This window comes from Benincasa hispida, chromosome 12 (genome assembly GCF_009727055.1).
Source record: "Benincasa hispida cultivar B227 chromosome 12, ASM972705v1, whole genome shotgun sequence".
Taxonomy (NCBI): Eukaryota; Viridiplantae; Streptophyta; class Magnoliopsida; order Cucurbitales; family Cucurbitaceae; genus Benincasa; species Benincasa hispida.
Window position 1 is genome coordinate 57468373 of NC_052360.1, and position 17582 is coordinate 57485954.

At 28.8% G+C, this 17582-nt stretch overlaps 1 protein-coding gene across 1 annotated transcript; it reads right to left on the minus strand.

The window, feature by feature from the left end:
• Positions 1-9861: 9861 nt before the first annotated feature.
• Positions 9862-14776, minus strand: LOC120067847 (DUF21 domain-containing protein At4g14240-like). Its single transcript, XM_039019448.1, has 13 exons — positions 14311-14776; positions 14018-14094; positions 13682-13765; positions 13458-13571; positions 12601-12684; positions 12449-12520; positions 12279-12346; positions 11784-11871; positions 11591-11664; positions 11102-11483; positions 10972-11018; positions 10800-10875; positions 9862-10195 (listed from the first exon to the last, which is right to left on the minus strand). Exons 1-13 carry the CDS (start codon positions 14549-14551, stop codon positions 10112-10114), a joined length of 1491 nt encoding a protein of 496 aa, XP_038875376.1. The 5' UTR covers positions 14552-14776; the 3' UTR covers positions 9862-10111.
• Between the last annotated feature and the right edge of the window lie 2806 nt (positions 14777-17582).

Genomic DNA, 17582 nt, shown 5'->3' on the forward strand with positions numbered 1-17582 from the left:
TAATATTAATCATTTATAATAATTCGATACTAATAAAAATATTTTTAGTATATAGCAAAACAAACAAACTTATATGTTAAAAACACTTTTTTTTACTGATCAATATCCAAATATGCCCTCAATCTTCTATCATCGCAACATAGTATTTCTTATAATATCACAGTAAATATATAATAAACACAATAGTGATCTAAGTATAGTCAATACATTACAATCAATCACTCAAGTGGGTTTGAATCTCTTTATAATAATTATTATTATCTTTATCTTCTCTTATGTATTATCCTCTTTTTTTTTTTTTTCCTCTGCGTTTGTGTGTTTTTTCTAAAGAATAAATTATAATTTTTTGGTTGCCACCGCTAGAGAGAGAAAAATAATTTAGGTTAAGGATAACTTAAACTCTGTGTTAACACAGTAAAATTATGTCCCACAAGTCAAAATCTTGTTTTCTTCCATACCCTAATAATAATCCCACATTTCTCTAAAGTTATATTTGTGTTCCCATTGGATAATTATTTAATTTGAAAATTAAATTTATAAACATTTTTTTAATCATATATTAGTTAATTTGTTTTGTTGTCCTATATTTTAGATTGTTTTCAAAACATAGCAAAACTTTGAAAAAAAAAAAACTAAAAAATGTTTTTTTTAAAAAACAATTTAGCTAAGAATTATTTAGATACTTATTTTAAAAAGATGAAAACGACGTAAAATTTGTGTTGAAAAAATAAATACAAATCTCAAAAATCAAAAAAATTATCAAATGGAAGTTCATCGGCTTTAACTTTTGGGATTCTTTTTTTCTTTTCAATTTAAATTGAAGCTTATAAATACATATTTCTCTCAAGTCCCACGTCTTAGGAGATGAGTAGGTGCATCCTACACCTAATCCGTCCTCCCCATTTTTATAGACACAAGAAAAAAATTTAAAAAAAATCATGTTTTAGAAAAATACAAAACTATCACGTGACACTTTTTTATTGGACAGATTTTTATATCTTTTTAAGTTTTGAAAACTAATTAAAAAAAAGTAGTTTATTTAAAATAAAAAAAAACTTTTGTTTTTGGAATTATATTATAAATTAAAATATTTCTTGAAAGAAAATGAATAAAAAACATATTGTAAAACTACCATAAAACAAGCCCACAAAATTGAATGGTTACCAAACATGTACTATTTTTTTTTCAAATATAATTTATATGTCAATAATAAATAACTAAAGCTTCATTTGATAATCATTTTGGTCCCATTTAGTAACTATTTTGTTGGTTTTTAGTTTTTAAAATTAAGCCTATAGACATTACTTTAGCCTCCAAATTTCTTTGTTATCTACTTTCCACCAATGATGTAAAAAACCAAGTCAAATTTGAAGAACTAAAAAAAGTAGTTTTTTTTTTTTATTATTATTATTTTTTGGAATTTGGCTAAGGATTCAACCATTATACTTAAAAATAAAAATCATTGTAAGAAATGTGGATGAAATAAACTTAATTTTTAAAAACAAAAAACAAAAACTCAAATGGTTACCAAACGGGGCATTTATATTTTATTTTTTATTTTTGTTTTTGAAAAATTAAGCCTATATCATCTACATTTCTTATCATGATTGAAGTATAATGGTTGAGTTCTTAGCCAAATTCAAAAAACAAAAACAACTTTTTGAAAATAACTTTGTTTAAAAACAATTGGAAGTAGTGTTCATAGACTTAATCTTCAACTGAACACTACTTCCATTTTAAAAACAGTAATAAAATTAAGCCTATGAATACTACTTCCATTAAGCCTATGAACACTACTTCCATTTGCATCGTTATCTATTGGTAAAAAGTAGATAACAAAAGAATAAATTTAGAGATAGAAGTAGTGTTCATATGCTTAATTTTAAAAAACAAAAACAAAAAATAATATGGTTACCAAACATGACCAAAGTTTATTATTTTTTCCATTTGATAATGATTTTATTTTTATTTCATAATTTGATGACGTTGGAAAAACATTTTTGAAATCTTAGCCAAAAAACGCGGGATGGGAAGAAGCTGACGTGGAGGGCAAGGAAGCTTCACACGAGCACACACACGAGATTTGTGTGTATGTGTTGATTAAAAGGTTGGAATTGTACTTGTGATTGTGGTGTTTTAGTTAGTCACATCATTAGCTGTTTTTATTTTTTCCCCTTTTTCACAACTTTAGCTTATTAGACTTTAGCCCTTTAGATTATATTCATAAATAAATACATACTTCTCTCTGATGTCCTTACTTGGTCAAGTCTTTATGAAACATACCCTCCAACTACTTCCTTTCATTATTGAACCAAAACCAGATAGACTTTGGAATTTTATGGAACATACACAAATATATCAGGAAAGAAATAAAATCTTTTCATATACATTTAAAATACACACGTTCCTTTTGTAATTTATCTCGTATATATATTAACAACTACTAATTATATAATTATTCTAGTCCTAAATGAGATTAACAAACAATTAGCAACCACGTTTTTAAACAACAATCTGCGACTTTTTCATGAGTGAGAGTAAAAACAATCGGTGATCGTCAGTAATTTTTTCAATCCCTCTTTTTATTTTCTCTATCAATAGTGAAAATGAGTCACTAGGACACATCGTTTGGACAGTTTGGATTGAGGGAATTGGGATAAGAATAAGGTTGAGAATGAATAAGGGATAAATATCTCCTTATTTAGTATAAGTTTTGTAGTTTTGACATGGGAATAATAGATGCATCAGAACAGCATCTATTATACCTATGAATGATTCTCATCCAAAAAGTTGAGTTTTCTTCGTTCATACTCTCTCTCCTCTTATGATACAATTCTTTATTCTTTTATTTTATATATTATTAAAATAAATTAATTTAAATTATTTGTTATATGAAAATTAAATTTATATTTTATAAAATTACATTAAATTTTAAATTATAGTGTATGAATTTAACTACTTCTATTTAATATATATATATAAATAAAGAAATTAATATATACTTAATTTTTATTTTAGTTTAATAAATTAGTTTATATATAAACATATATATTCATACTTATTTTTTCAATACTGTGAGAATTGATGCAATAAAATTATTAATTAATCAATTAATTAATTATATTTATAGTTAAGTTAATGATCGTTATAATTAATATAATATGATTTTTTTAATAATTATAGTTAATTTATCATTAGTTAATTAGAATTAATTAATTGTTTTATTAATTAATACATCATAATTATATTAATACATCATAATTATATAATTCATCAAATTATGTAATCAAGTAACTTAATTATAACTTCTCATTTTACAAATATTTGTGATTAATAATTTAATTAATATTATTATTTGATTGTAAATAATTATTTTTTCTCATAACTTGAATTGGATTTATTGTTTATCAATTAATCTATTAAAATTTTATAGGATTTCATGATTAATTTTATAAATTAAATATAAAAATAATTTATTTCCATAAAATTCTGATAACATTCTTATGAGACAACCAAATACATTTAGCTTAGATTCCCATCAAGTGGGTAATTTTATTTATTTATTTAGAATTTTACTAAAGGAATCGTGGTTATTTAAGGTGATAATTTATGTTTTATGTAGAAAATTATGTCATTCAATTATGCAAATTACTTATAATTTATTTGTTGGATCACACGCACCGCCACTTTTATTTTGCAAATAATAGCAAAAAGAACAACTCAAAGAAGCCGCTGTTTTGGTGCTGTACTACTACACAAATAAACTAATTAAATCCCACCACGAGCTCTTCCATTATTTTGGTTTACACATCAAAATCAATTAAACAATCTTATCTTTGAAATATAAAATAAAAATTTTAAACCATCTCTAATAAATTTCAAATTTATTAATATTTTTTTCTTTAAACTTCAAAATATATATTTTACTCTCGAAACATTCGTGAATTTGCAAAATATCTTTTTTAATCTCTAAAAATTTGTATTGTCTTTACTTTTATTTTAATTTTTATATTAATACCATCTTCTAATATATAATATATATAATATATATATATATATATATATATATATATATATATATAATAATAATATATATACTACTAAGGGTGTTCAAAAAACTCGATGACCCAAAAAAATTGATCAACCCAACCTAACTCGTGCGATTGGTTTATCTACTCATTTGGGTTGGATTGAGTTCAAATAAATGAAAACTTTATGAGTTTGATTGGTTCATGGATTCACCTAATATAACCTGAACTAACCTAATTTTAAATATATATTTTTTATTACTTATAACACAATTATTCATACATATGTTGATTTTAATTTTATTTAATTTCAATATTTTTTAAATAATTTATTCTTCAACAACTCTTAAAAGTAATTTCTTTGCACTATAGAAAGAATTTTTTCACTATATAAATTGAAATTGAGTTGTTAATCTTTATTTCAATATATGAAAATAATTAAATTAGATTTTTATATATTTACTTTTTGTTTCTTTTTAGAACAAAATTTTAAATAAATAACCCGATTAACCCGAACCAACCCAATCCAAATATTTCATGGTTGGGTTATGTTGGGTTTATTTTTTTAATAAGGGTTATTTGAGTTGAAAAAATTTACAACTCGAATAATTGGATTAGGTCTAACAAGTCTTTCAATCTAATACAACACAACTCATGAATACCCTAGTTAATATAAGCAAATTTCAAGTAAACAAAATTGTTTTTCAAAAGTTGAGAGAGTAAAGTATATATTTTAAAAGTTAAGAAGAATTAAAGTGAATTTGGATTTAAAGGCAAAAAGAATTAAAGTGATTTCAATGTTAGAGTTTTTTTTTTTTTTTTGGTAAATTCCTTCTTCTCCAAATTATAAATTTATCGTTATTATTTCGTGGAAGTCTTGTCCGGATTTTGGCATTAACAAGTTTTAAACCTAAAATTAAAAATAAAATAACAATTAAAAAAAGGAGCACATTAACATGGATGCATGACAATAATGAAAACTAAACAGCGAGGAGGTCTTGTCGTTCACCCCATGCGGGAGGCACCGGCCGGCAGTGGGCTTGGGCTTGGCCCTCGCGTGGGTCACCGGCCTGCCATTGCCATCTTTATTTCCTCATATACCTTCTTTTTGTAACACTCTCTTTTTCCTTTTTCTTTGTAAAGTTAATAATTTAAAGAGGGTGTATAAGGAAGTGTGTTCTTGATCACTTGCATCTTCCTTTAAGTTTCCTTTATAAAGGTGATATAAAGAGAGTGTAGAATAAGAAAGTTTGGTTGGAGGGAAGAAGGAAGGAAAGAGAGTGTGGAAAGTTATTTCTTTTCATTTAATTTAAATTGTGTGTTGCGAGTATTGCAATCAAAGTCATACATTGATTAAGAAAAGAGAAGATCGTGGATATGTAAATGAAAGACATAGTCTCCACTAGTATGAATTTTTTTGGGTGAAACTAAGAAACAAAGTCACAAGGGATTATGTTTTAAAGTAATCAATATCCTATCATTTTGGAGATATGTGGCGAGAGAGAGAGTAAGTTAAGTTGTCTCTCACAAGTGGTATTAGAGTCATATCGTTCATATATATATAATGTTAGTTGAATTCTTAGGAGCCAAACAAAAAAAGTGGTGTGAGCCTTAGAACAAGAGAATTGTTGGGAGTACAACCAAAAACTCCAAATCGACTAAAAATGATACTCTTCCCTATTAACTAGACAACAAGAAAATTGTGTTTCCTGACGACACATGTATAGTTTTTGACAAATAGAGGGAAACCATTTGGTTTTTGGTTGTTGGTTTTTGATTTTGGCTTTTGGTTTTGAAAATTAAGCTAAACCCTAAATCCTAGGCCGATGAGTTGGCCTTAAGTCACGGCCCAATTGCTTTGTCTACTCTTTATTGACATATCTTCTCGACTTGTTTCCTACCTGTCTCGAGTCCCTATTTGGGATGAGGCAACTATTATGGGTTTACCTCATGATTTGACTTCCTCTCCTAAACTCTCTTAAGTCCAAAGTTATCCATAACACATATTATGAAATTGAAGAAAAAATAAGCATAAATTAAAAAAAAAAAAAAAAAAAAAAAAAAAAAAAAAAAAAAAAAAAAAAAAAAACCTAGAAACAAAATCGTTATCTAGCAAAATCTTAATAGTTAGAGGTACAAGAAAATTCTTGCTACTCAGTCAAAACAAGTGAGTATTACTCCAAAAAATATATATTCAATATGTAAATTAAAACATGACTTAGTTCAAAATTAAAAAAACTTGGTAAGGTAGACATGATCAACATAAATATACCAAATAAAATATTGTCCTCCATCTACGACAAGCCAAAAGTCTTGGGAGATAAGGGAAAATGGTGTGGGGTTAATGAAAAGTTTTATAGATAAACAGATAAGGTTGGAGAGTTCATGTGTACTTTGTTAATGGCAGGCAAGATTTATCTGAAAATGAGGTTTAAGTTGAACTTGTAGAGAGAGAGAAAGAAAAAGCCATGTGAAGTTGAAGAAAAAGTTAGTCCCTACAGCTAAGAACAAGGGTCTCTCAACTCAAAGGACTTCAAAGAAAAAAAATTCAAAAAAATCAGAAACAGAAGATCTCATTGAAAAGAAAGAGAGAGAGAGAGAGAAGAATTATTATGTATAAATTTGGGCATTTGGGTTGTTGGGAAATGGAAGTGAATATACAATTTAGAAGCAAAAGAAAGAAAAGTTATTATATATAATTATTATTATGATGGGAAAGAGATTTGCAAAGTGGAAGCAAATGGCAAGACAACAGAAAGGGAAGCTTTATATTATGAGGGTTTGCATCTCCATGCTTCTTTGTACACATAAGTACTCTCTTCATACACCAACCAACACTTGTACTTTTACTTTCATTTAGGGTTTTTTTTTTTTTTATCTTTCTCTTCTTCTTCTTCTTCTTTCAATCTCTCAAATCCAACACCTCGTTTAGATAGGAATACGATGTAATTCTCTCGAGAAAAGTACTCAGCTGAATGTTGTCGTTTTGGATAATAATGCATTACGATTGTTGTAAATATTTTGTTTATCTAGCTTAAATGTTTCTCATATTGGCAATGTGGGTTGAAATGAGATTTAGAAGTTATTGTCGAAGAAAATAAGCTATATTGCATATCTTCACAATATAGTAATTGGTAGTTTTTTAGATCATTTAAGTACATGCGAGATTAGAGAGGAATTACAAAATGTATTTGGTACATGTGTATCAACTAATTCGTATGAAAAATCTATACAAATATAGTTTTACATGTAAATGTTGGTATATCTAGCTTTAAACATTTTTCATATCGAAAATAAGACATTGAAATAGGATTTGGAAGTCGTCAAAGAAAATAGGTTATAATGAAGATGAACATGACGATGTAGTAAGTGAATTTTAAATCATTTAACATAAGAGATTAGTGAAATTAAAAAATGTATTTCGATTTTGAACTCTTATCCAACGGTCATTAGGAACGATCATATTATGACGGTTACATTCTATAAGTTTCCGTATTCGAGAGGCGAAAGAGAGATTATATAATGTATATGCATGATTGAGGCAGCTAGGGGAGACAAGTTTCATGTGGGTTTGTCAAAACTTTAGTTGAATCAGACAAATGCCAATGAAATTGTAAAGCCAAATCATGATATATATGATTGCATGAGGAAAGTAAAAGGTTTAATAAATCACCGACATGTCGAAATCACTATGTAATGTAATCGTATAAAAAATGAGTTCAAATTTTATTACTTAACAGAGGGATATGTATGTAGTCTTAAAATAATTTAATTGTTTCATAACCATATTATTATTTTGATGAAAATATGATATGGTGGTAAGCTATTAAAAAAAATGAAAGAGTATATCCCAGCTACATTCAAAATGAAGCAATATATAATTTGGGTATTTAATGCTTTTGTCCGTTTAACATTTAAAAAATTTGGAGGAAAAAAATAGTTAGAGAATCACCTTTAGTCCTTAAACTTTCATAAAGTAATAATTTAGTCTCTCAAATTTTATTTGTAACGATTTAGTCTTTAGACTTTCGATCTTCTAACAATTTAATTCTTGAACTTTGTTATATAACAGTTTTAATCCTTGTACTTCAAACTTTATAACAATTTAGTCATTATTATGCAAATTAAGTGTTAAGATTTAATGAGATTTCTTGCATACATAAATCGATAAACTAATTAGAGACTCAATGTTTTTATAAAATAAAAAATCTACACCATAAAATAATAAAAGTTGACATATGATTTTGATAAATTTGTTTTTGATAGGGACTAAATCATTATGAATTTAAAAGTAAAAGGACTAAGTTTTTACACACTTATCTTTTTCTTTTGTTATTCTTCTAGGTTTTGCATACTAGCACTTTCAATTAACTTCACACTTCTACAATTTTTCTCTCATTAAACTCATCTCATGAAGTCTTCTTTCTTAACTATTCTCTCCCTTTGACTTTTCTCGTACTTGAATTTTCATGGTCAAGAAGCTATTGACTTTTCTCGTAGAGATCGCCATGATTATTTTAAATGTGATTAAGGGCACGTTTGGATTGACTTAATTTTTTTAAAAAAAAAAAACTCATTTTTATTTAAGCACTTTTGACGAAGATTATTGAAAATACTCTTCAAAAACTATTTTGAAGAGATGTCAAACACTTCAATTTTTTTTAATGACTTATTTTTAAATTAAACATTTGAAAATGCATTCCAAACACATCCTAAAACTCTTAGATTTGTTTTAAATGCGATTAACACATACTTTAATGAGCTAGCAAAAGCATAATCAAAGAAATTTTTTTATTTTTCTTTCATTTATTTATTTATTTATTTATGTTAAAGAAATAGACCATCTTTTAACTTTTTCTTGTTTTGTTTAGCATCATTCCTTCTCTAAAGTTTTACAGTAATTAATTTTACATTAATGGACAGAAAAGTTATCGTTGAAAAATATTTAAACTTAAAAAGATTAACGTTTTGTTTGATATTGCTAGGGCTTTTATGATAATTTCTGACAGCTATAATTTTAGAAAAATCAGATATAAAATAACAAGTATTTGGCAAATTCTAACTTTTACCCTAAAAAAAGCAAGTAAAATCAGTACTAACTTGTGATTTAAGACCCATTTAGATTGAGCTGAGATTTTTTTTTTTTTTTCAAAAAAAAATAAAAAATTATTTGAACACTTTTGATAAAATCGAATTAAAATACACTTGAAAAGCTATTTCAAGTGATTGTCAAATCCTCCAATTTCTTCCAAAATGACTTAATTTTTAAATTAAACACTTTCAAATGTATTTCAAACCCACCCTTAACATTAATGACCAAAATGAACATATTAGTATAATCATTGTTAGATTAGGATTTAATACTTATTTGATAGTTGTTGCTAGGAAAAAAAAAACATTTTAGGAAAATTGACCTTTTTAGTTCTCGGAGTTTTTAGAAAAGAATATACCTTTCTTTGATTTTAAAATAATCTTTTTAATCCCCAAATTTTGAATAATAGGTACATCTAATCTATAAATTTTCAAATTATATCTTTTTAGTTCCAATGTGTTTGGTAACTTTTCAGTTCCCGAATCTTTTAAAAGCATATTTAAAATGTCCCTAAAGTAATATTTTTTAATTATTGTAAATAATTATATGAAATTTCATATTAAAAAAATAATTTTCTCTTCAGTCCGTGAGTGTGCAATTAAACTTTTTCAATGCAAGAATATTATTTTTTCATTAGGTGATGATGTTCATATTCTAATAGCCCTAAATAACAAAATAAAATGGACAACAAACACATATAGCAAAAGTTTTAATTTGTAAAAAAACAAAAGAAGAAAAAAAGAGCGAAAAATCATTACTAGAATTCCCAAAAAAAAAAAAAGGGCCATGATTAGATGGGGCAAAATTTGGTGATCCCAACATATAATACTCTCAGTTCCAATTAAATGGTCTAAAAATCTCAAATTTTACATACATGGTAAGCTTCAGATTTAGCTTGTAGTTTGTTTACCTGAGGATTTTTGTCATGGAAGGAAGTGTTGGGGAGTGGCAGTTGAAACTTGAGCTCAGAACTTTCTACTGTCAAACAGTTTCAAGACTTGTTATAAGATGTTCCTAGAAGTTCCTCAGAAGACTTCTTTGGTGTTTGGGCCTGCTTAGTTTGAAGTTGAGCTCCCTGGGAAATTACAAAGGAAACACAAGATTGCATTGAATAATGAGAACAATATTTAGAAAGGTAAGAACTAATATCCAATAAGCTCTTGACTAGAAACTTTTGATTGTGCTAAGCATTACACACCAACTTCCCTGCACCAATAATTTCATTATGGTTCATTTAGAGCCTGATGTTCTGCTGTGTAAATTTTTTGTTTTTTGTTTTTTAATTTTCGTTTGTAATCAAATTTTCACATATTATATCATGTAGGAAAACTATCCTGGAATTTTGAGCTCTAAGATTGAGCTGGATTTTTCTGTTTCTTTTCTTTTTTTTTGGAGCATATCATAGGATTAGTGCTGATAGAATGGATCAGCCTCGATTCATTTCCCAGACTACGAGAACAAGTATAGAGCAATAGCAAATATAGATGATATTGATCAAAACCAACCCAAGGCGGAATAAACCTAATCCACAACGGTCACATAGGACCTAGGAATATGCGCCCCCCCACCCCCACCCGGCTGATAAAGGAATATCATAACTTTCGTCTCCGAACACACAAGAGAACAATTGAAGAGAACATGATACTTGTGGAATGTGTAAATGAGACAAACACTGCTACCTTTTGAGCAGTTAGTCTCCTAATCGATGGAGCTCTTGCCATAGAGGAAGCAGCCGCAGCTGCAGCGACACGAATTCTGCAAAAGATATAATTGAAACAAATGAGACGATAACATTTAATATGTGGTGTTGAAAGTTTGAATGAACTAATTAGAAGCATTAACTGACAATACCTTTTGTGAACATCAACATACTCGTCTGTTTCATCAACAATCTCCTCCTGCATCAATTGAGACATGTTACAGCATAGTTTAAAATTATAGGTAACGTTATGATTCCAAAGAGAAGAGGGAGAAGTTTTACCTGCAAAAGTTCTTCAAATACATCTTCAAGGGTGATTATACCGATAACTTCACCATCTTCTATGTCCTCTGATGAATGGCTCAACCCATTTATAGAAGAAGCATCATTGCGTCGGTAAGAAGGTTGCCTACTTATACCAGAAGTCTTCGAAGTTCTATCAATATCAAGGACTACACTATCTGAATTCTCATCATGCTTACGTAGCAAAGGAGCTGTCAGTTGGGATTCCGTGCCTGAGACTTTGTTTTCCTCAGATTCTTCTCCATCTAATGTGGGAGGAAGAGCCTTGCTTTTCCCTTTTACTTTCACAACAGCAGCCATGTGACTACTCCCTTTCTGAAATTCGTTCAATATGTCATAAAGAGGCATGTCCGAAGGAACCCTGGCATTCATAAGAATATAAATTAAGTAATAAGTAACAATTAAAAACTGCTTCTAGAAAACTGAGGCAGGGGGCAGCAAAGGAGAGTGGCAGCATAGCAAACGCACCTGGGAATTCTCCGAATAGAAACAGCACTGACTGGGGTCTCTGTTTCAGGTCGTACTGTTAGAAGACTTTTCACCTGATTCCAGGCAGGTAAAGTCACAGATAGACAAAATGAAGAAAACAGTAGGAAATAAAGAAAAACATCCAATATCTTGAACGAGGAAACTTTTTGTAGAAGATTATTACAATACCCACCAGTAGAAGCCCTATGATATTTTTTGGATTCCCAGAATAGACAGGAACTCGACTATGACCACGAGCAAGAATTTTTCCCATCGCTTCCCTGAGTTAGTAGTTTAAGAAAAAGGTGAGGCAATGCACACAATTAAAAGCTTTGCAAATTACTTCCTAAAATATCCTTAAAGAGTGAAGAAACTCATTCCAAGAAACGTGTTTATCGAGATTAGAATCGCTGGAAAATCGGTAAGAGACAAGAATGAAGCAACATTTTTAACCAGCAAGGCGACATCCAGAGTACCACAATATTTATTCCAAAGGAATCATTAAACTCATATACTACCAACTATCTTCGTATGATTTGAATGAAATGAGAACAGAGAGCTGATACTGTGATTAATTAATATTATAATGACCATGGTAAGAGCTAATTTCAAAAGGTAGATTTTTCAGCAATTCTCACTATCGAAGTAAGGAAGTTAACAACTGCCAGACATATAAGAGCAGCCTTACCAGTCCAATTTTGAATTGACATCCAAGGAAAAAGTTGATTCAATAGGTGTCATAGCCTCCTCAGCTGTCTGTTCAAATTAGATAAGAAACAACTCCAAGATTTAAAGTACGCAATAGTTTGGAAACATGAGGGGGTCGCAGCAGAGGGTTGATGATATTGCAGCCATTACCTTTTCAGTTAAATCTAAAGCTCCACTAATGATTGTTGTTTCATCATGGGTGAGTTCACCACCCTTTCCAGCCTATACACAAGTAGTAAGATTTAAAAGAGAAAAAAGATGACCGGAATTGAAAGCATTTTGCACCAAACTTATTCATATACCTCCAGACTGTGGATGGAGACGAGAGCTTTTAATTGAGCACGCCTAAACAATGCCTCATTATGTCCCAGCAAACAATCAAGAATCTGAAGTGTAAGAAAATTTTAATTGGCTTTGGTAGTCAACACTAATGAAAGAGAGGACCAAAGCAACGGCAAGGTAAGATAATAGGAAGCAGCCAACACTCTTCTCTGACAACCTTAGTTCATTTCAATAATACAATGCACGAATACCTCCATATGCCCCTAATGACTCACTATATAAGAAAAACGAGGATGGAAAACAAATTTGAAATGTTGCTATCATCCACATAAATAATTTGAAATCCGTACATACAGCAATAAGAAGCCTGCATACATATTATTCTTCAAGAAGAGAAGTTTAGCCTGCATGGAACCTTTCAAGGATTTAGCTGAAACCAAGGCATAGCCACCCACAGCCGTTGGCTTGCAATACCCTGTGATAATTCTAAGAGAATCTTCCAGGATCTCATTTTCAGTGCCTACAGCTCAACTTAAAAAATATCCTCAAGGACGGGCATCAATATTGTAGAAAACAAGCAAAGGTGCAAAAGATACCAGCCAAGGCTCTTCAATCATGCTCTTAAAGGTGCTATATACTACTTGATCATGCACCTAAACTTTTTTCAGAATTATCCGATTAATTTGAATATAATATTTATCAATTGCAATTTTTCTATCTTGATAAAGTCCTTGTAACTATAAAGATGCCATATAGTCATTCTAACGTAATTAGCACAAACAAAAATGATCTTTTCATGATAAAAGAAATTGTTCCCTTTTAACGTAGCTCACATGCTTACTACAAAGTCAACCTAACAACATTCCTAGAAAATTACCTTCCCGATGGGATAAGCAATTGGGTAGCAAATAACCATCAAAATTCGTACAAGACACACAAAATTGGCACCTACAGCAAGTCCATACCGGGTGCATATCGCTTGTGGTATAACCTAGAAATAACAGAAAGCATTCCAAACAAAACAGCATAAATCATTCATATACATGCATCCGGGTTAAGGAAAAACCAGAAACAAGTATAAAAAAAGATAAAACATCATACCTCTCCAAATGCCAATACAAATGTCACAGAGAGGATTATAGCAACATACTGATTAAAAAGTTTATCCAAGTATATAGGAAGTGCCTGCAGGTAGCAAATCCCGAAACAGTAAGAAGCTATACAAAATTCAAAACAGGTATCCACAATACCACAACGAATATATTGAGGAAAATAACATTTGTCATTTGACTGAAAAATTCATAGATAAACCCCACAATTTCTAACATTAATTTCTCCACCTAAAAGTCATCCTCGTTTCAAAAGAAATGAAGAACATCCCTGTTTTGTATGCATTATAAAAAAGAAAAGGGTTCCGGATCCAATAAATTCAATTACCTCCATTGCAATGGCATTGCATAATAGCAACGTAACAAGAAGCTGGTGCTGCTTTTGAACCACTGGTAGTATAGCCGCTGAAAGCAAACAATCGCAACTCGTAACAAATTAGAATAATGCACAATCGTAATCGTAATCGTAATCGTAAGCAGCAAAATTATGCAAGCTAGAAGCGCACGCATGAATTCACTCCACACGCACAGACATATGTTCTAAATTTCATTTTCCGATTAATCGAATCCCATGGGAATTGGATTCGAAGAACCAGAACCATAAATTGAAGAAAAACAAACCAGCTTGTTTCTTCTCCACAGGGGTGCCACTCCGTTGAAGAATTTCGAGGTCGACGAGACCAAGAGACATGAGACCAAGGGTCAAACCGGACATGATTCCGGCGAATAGAACAAAGACACATGAGATCCCAGCGTAGGTGAACCACAACAACGATCCGAACGGAATTCCACCGGCTTCCGATTCAAGACCGGAATTCCGAGTGAGCATTCGAGTCAACATCACCGCATTTACAAAATGCATCGTTAATCCTATTCTGATTCTACTTCTTCTTCCTTTCTTCCCTCCGTATCAGCGCTGTAATATCTCTCCCTCTCTCTTTTCTGCGCTTCGCGGCGGAGGAGTTTCGGGATCGTTGATTTTCCGGTAGCGGCTGTACTTGTTTATTTGGTTTGGTCTTAAAAAATGGAATAGATAAATCACACTTTCTTTTTTCTTTTTCTTTTTCTTCTTTTTTTTTTTTTTTTTTTTTTTTTTTTTTCCCTTCTAAATATATGTCGTTTCTTTTTTAGTTTAATATATGTGGATATTTGGATTTATTATTATTTTTTTAATAGAACCGTCGAATCTCTTGATTTTTTTTTTTTTTTTTATCAAGAACGAAAGTTGTGTTTGTATTTATGTTTCCTCGACCATAAATTATTTCTTCTTCTAATTAACAAATTATTAGTCAACCATGTAAATCTCTAGATTCTTTATTGTTTATGTTTTCTATTTATCTTTGTTTATTGATTTCTTAATAACAATTGTGAATACTAGAATTTGAATCTTCGACCTCAAAAGCAACATATAAAGTATTGAATTATCGTTAAACTTTATTTCTATAATACATGAGAAGGGAGAATTGAACCTCTAACTTAGATATTAACAGTCACAGTGAATGCAACTCAACTATGATAAGACTTTGCTTTCAACCTCGACATTAAAGATTGATTCTTTTACCTTATATACGATTTTTTTAAAAAAACTAAAGAATATATTAGATAACCTAAGATCATTTTGGCAAAATTATACTTTATTTGATATTAACTATTAAGTTTTTCAAAAGGAAAAAAAAAAAAAAAAACAAATTTTGGTTGTTTGATTTAATTTTCTATCTAGGTTAGAATGTTAAAATTAACAGTAAACTTGCACAACATAATATTTAATGAAATTAAGAAATACATTATACTTTCTCCTCTATATCTTTGTGAAATTGGTGGACATTTCGAGTTTTATACTATATTTTTCTCTAAATTTATGTCTATTCGATAAAAATTATGTCACCTAAATTTATTATCAATCAATTTTAACATTTATAGATAATTAATTGAAAAGTGTTAATACATAAGATGGTAAATTGGCTTTCTTTCCGCCAATTATAACTGGTTGGTTGTACTAAAAAATACATTAAAAAAATGTTTTCTTCTATGTTGGAAAAAATTACTCTTTTTTTAATCGGTAAAAAATTGACATTTTAAAACACTAAATTAGAAAATATTCACAACTTTTAAATGTTCTTTTTTTTCTTCTTTTTTTTTTCTTTTTTTTTAGGAAAAATACACTTCAAAATTTTTATTTTGTGGTTCAATTTTCACAGCAAATATTTGAGATTCCAAAATTGACAGGTTTGATTTTCAAAGTTTGAATTTGATTCTTAATTGATTTCTAAGTTTGAAGCCACTTTCCTAAATATGTATAAAAAAAAATTACAACTCATTTTTAAAATACTTATGATAAAGTTTTTTCTTAATAAATTTAACAATACGTAGAATGTGAAAATTTAAACATTTGATCTCTTAACTATGATAATATATTAATCAATTGAGTTATATCATTTAAAAGTTGGCTAGTAAAATTTAATTAGCATATTTTAATCCGTTAATGATCATGTTATCCCTTTATTATGTCAACGAGTGATTAACTTTACTCTCAGACCTTTAGGAAAAAACAAAAATTAAATTATATAGATTAAAAATCAAAGACAAATCTAATAAGTCGAACATAGTGCTTTAAAAATTTTATGGGTCAAGTATAAACTAAATTCAATTTTCGATAACTAAAATTATTTGTTTGAAAATATAAAGAGAAAATAAATATTTAAGATATATATATATATATATATAAACAACTTACCTCTAAACTTTTGGTAACGTATCGATTAAAATTAGAAATTAATAATGATATCAATTTAAATTTCAAACTTTTATAACTATATCAATTTACGTCATTCTATAGTTTTGTTAGAAAAATATTGGATGAGATTTATAGTTGTTTTAATAAAGTGGATCAATTTATATTGAGATTACCTTTGAAATTCATTCTTGCATCAATTTTAAATTGAAAGATGTCGGTTCGCTTATAAATTTTAAGATGATTTTTTTTAAAAAAAAAAGATATTCTTCTTTATTTCTTTTGTGTATATAGTTTCATTCAAGGTTTTAAATATCGAAGTTTGAATTTTATTAAAATATCAATAGAAATATTATTAAAATATCAATATCAATAGATATTTCTAAAGAAAAATTATCAAAATAAAATAATTATTTAAATAGATAAATATTTTTCTTTTTCCTTTCTAAACAAGGCTAAATATTTATTATTTATGTTATATTCACTTCATTGCCTATTCTTTTATGACCAGGAACGAAAATTTAATGCTACAGTTCCGTGACGGGTTACCGAAGGAGACCGTCAGGTCACGTTGTGGGATCGGAGCGGTTGAGGGCAATGTTAACCGATAGGGACGGCGAACGGTATATCTTCACGGAGAGGCTTCCCACGTGGGCGAATATTAAGCTAGGGTCAACATGGAGGTAATGACGTGGACAAATAAATGACGCGTGTCCACGTCAACCGTAATTTAGTTTTATTAAAAAGAATAGAAATAAGAAACAGATTAATATGGTTTTTTTTTTCTTGAGAGAAAGTATGGTTTTTTCTATTAGAATAATTTTTTGAGGAAGAAAATTTATTACTAGGGTTAACAATTAGAGAGAAATTTAGTAAATTAATTAATAAAAATGTTGTGGTTATTTTATGAATTAGAGAAAAATGTGGAAAGATAAAAATAACTAATGAAAATGTGGAGCTACTATATAAAAAATGAGAATGAGATTGTTTGAGAGTTTTGGAGAGAAAATAGTTAATTTCTTGTATGGAAAATGAATTGTTAAATTGATACAATTCTATTATTTAGTAAATACTGTGAATCATGACGAATATTTACTTTCTCATTTTGTTGTAATAAAAGGAGTTATAATCAATTATAAAATACTGTTTCGTACAAGATTAA